The sequence below is a fragment of the Vicia villosa genome, linkage group LG4 (assembly GCF_029867415.1).
Source record: "Vicia villosa cultivar HV-30 ecotype Madison, WI linkage group LG4, Vvil1.0, whole genome shotgun sequence".
Classification (NCBI taxonomy): Eukaryota; Viridiplantae; Streptophyta; class Magnoliopsida; order Fabales; family Fabaceae; genus Vicia; species Vicia villosa.
Window position 1 is genome coordinate 168076984 of NC_081183.1, and position 2588 is coordinate 168079571.

The following is a 2588-nucleotide window of genomic DNA, read 5'->3' on the forward strand; positions in this document are numbered from 1 at the left end:
TTGGATTAAAGTTTTGGTTTGGTACCTTCCTTTTGGTTTCTATTCTCTCAAAGCTTTGTAATGTCCATAGCTTGTTAGTCTTAATTATTAGTGATGTTGTCAATGTGTTGATGGGAAATGCCCTAACACATTTTATTTCTTTATGTTTGTACTCTCTCTTTTTCATCTAATGAATGAGATTGTTTTCTATCAAAAAAAAAAAAAGCATCATCAATCAAGAAGCAAGCACAAGTCAAAATGTTCAAGTTCTAATTGAAAAAGCTAACCAAAGTTAAACAAAGAAGAAACCGGAGTTGTGAAAGATCACTCTTACCCTTGATTTTTTTAATCGTGAAAGATCACTTGATCTTACGTTTGATATTCTAATCTTGTAGTTTGATTAGTTAATTTTAAATGAAACAAGAGGAAGTCTTGCAGTACTAAGACGATGAAAAAACACACACACACACAAAATATTTCAAACTTCTCATCTTTTTATTAACATTTCATAAAATTAATTCATATTTAATCAATTAAGAAATTTTCTAATCAATTAGTAAAGTAAATTCAACCGCCTAATTGATTAGACCTTCAATCTAATCAATTAACGCAAGAGTAACGCTTCTTAATTGATTAGATATGCCTATTATTCGATTAAGTGATGTCACATATTAATGTTATATTTTATGGGATAACCTAATCTATTAGGTAGAAAATTTAGTCAGAAAACACCAAGTCGATGAATTATTGTTATTTCAAGTCAAAATTTATATAAATTAGATAGTTTCTTAACATACCAATTTTTTATTTTTAATTTGTGAATTTTGTCAATCTTTAACGTTAATGAATTAATTTAATATTTTAACTTAGGAAAAGAAAAATGGAGGATTATGAAATTCATAAATGATAAAGGAAAAACATGGGTCAAAATTACGAAAGTAAAATAAAAAGAGCCAAAATGGCATATTAAAAAAAGAGAGGGACCAAATTGCAATAAAAATTAATTCATTCTGATATTTACTCACGAGGAAGGCGCAACCAGTGTTTTTGCCTCTATTTCATTTCGTTGCCGCTTATTCCTCCTCACAGTTCGTCCCATTGTACTCTCAAATCAACACCACTTTCTCAAAATGGTGAAGCGTTTACCATCGACGTCCAGGGTTTCCGAATCGCCCGTAGTCCGCCGCACGAAGGAAGCCGCCTCCGACGCCGTCTTCGTCGCAAAGAAGCTTCTCCGCAGCACCGGCAAGGCAGCATGGATCGCCGGAACCAGTTTCCTCATCCTCGTTGTCCCTCTCATCGTTGCCATGGACCGTGAGCAGCAGATCAATGAACTCGAATCGCAACAGGCTAACATCCTTGGAACTCCCTCTTCTCATTCCCTTCCCCTTACTAACTAAAACCCTCGCCATTTTTAGGTTTTAGTTTTTTTTTTTGGATTTTTGACATTTGATAAATGGATTTGGTGTTCTTGTTACTATGGATTTGTAAATTTACATGACGCTCAATTGCGTGTTTGATGATATGATATTGTTTGTTGGTGATGTTAGTTGTATGAGATTTTTGGAGTTTTTGTTTCAAAGTATGGTGAAAATTGGGGGTTTTATTTTGTCTGCTAGGGTTTTGACTAAAACTCTGTGTATTGGTTTTATTATGTTGATGAAATTTCAACTGTGATGATTGAAGCTGCATTAGCTTGTAATTCTGTGATATTGAGAATTCTGATGCGACTACTGTTGCTACTGTGACCTTTATCTGAAACCCTAATGCCAGATGCTGTAATGTGTTTGTGTTGGAAATGTAGATTTTGGACGATTCTTTTGGGTACTTGAAAAGTTGGAGTGTTTAATTGTTGTTTTTGATATTATTTGGTTGAATGAATGGTTTTTCTGTGCTGAATGATTCTTTTGGATACAAAGGGATTTGGACTTCTGAGCCCTGCTAGTTATTTAGTCAAAGAACTTGATTGAAAAGTTTTAAAACTTTTAAATTAGATATCTGTTCGACAAAGGGATTTGGAATGCAGTTTTTTTGATATTGTTTGGTTGAATGATTGAATGAATGGTTTCTGCCTTTTGTGGTTTACTTGCCTGTTGTAGTTTCAATGATTGTTAATTGAAAAGACTGAAGTTGCTGAATGAAAGATTTGCAATGCTGATTTCTTAAAATTGATGATTTGTTAGTCAAAGGACATTATAGAAAAGTCTTGAAACACCTTAATTGGATTCCATGTATTGCTTCAATGTCCTATTGCACTCTTTGTTTTAGAATTTGATACATAAACTAGCTTCTGTTATTGAGGCTGGGTCATTCAGTAATTTAGCAACATTTCCAGCTAGGGCACAAACAGTTAATTTCATCCTTTCTGTGTTTATGTGTGTATGCAGTTATTGTTATTTGGGTATTGATGAGTTCTTTTTTCTCACCTTATTAAGGTTTGGTTTAAACTCCATGGTTCTAGGACCATTACTAATGGATTCTAATTGCATCCAATGTAGCTTGATAGACATAATTTGGTACTCTAGTTCCTTCTATCCTTATCTACCTGTTTTTTATTTATTTATATGTTGTTGCCTACATCGGTTTGTATCTTTTTAGTTAAGTATCAC

General features: G+C 33.2%; 1 protein-coding gene across 1 annotated transcript; it reads left to right on the forward strand.

The window, feature by feature from the left end:
* Positions 1 to 1011: 1011 nt before the first annotated feature.
* LOC131595825 (mitochondrial import receptor subunit TOM9-2-like) lies at positions 1012 to 1523 on the forward strand. Its single transcript, XM_058868309.1, has one exon. The coding sequence runs from the start codon at positions 1110 to 1112 to the stop codon at positions 1377 to 1379; it is 270 nt and encodes an 89-aa protein (XP_058724292.1). The 5' UTR covers positions 1012 to 1109; the 3' UTR covers positions 1380 to 1523.
* Positions 1524 to 2588: the final 1065 nt, after the last annotated feature.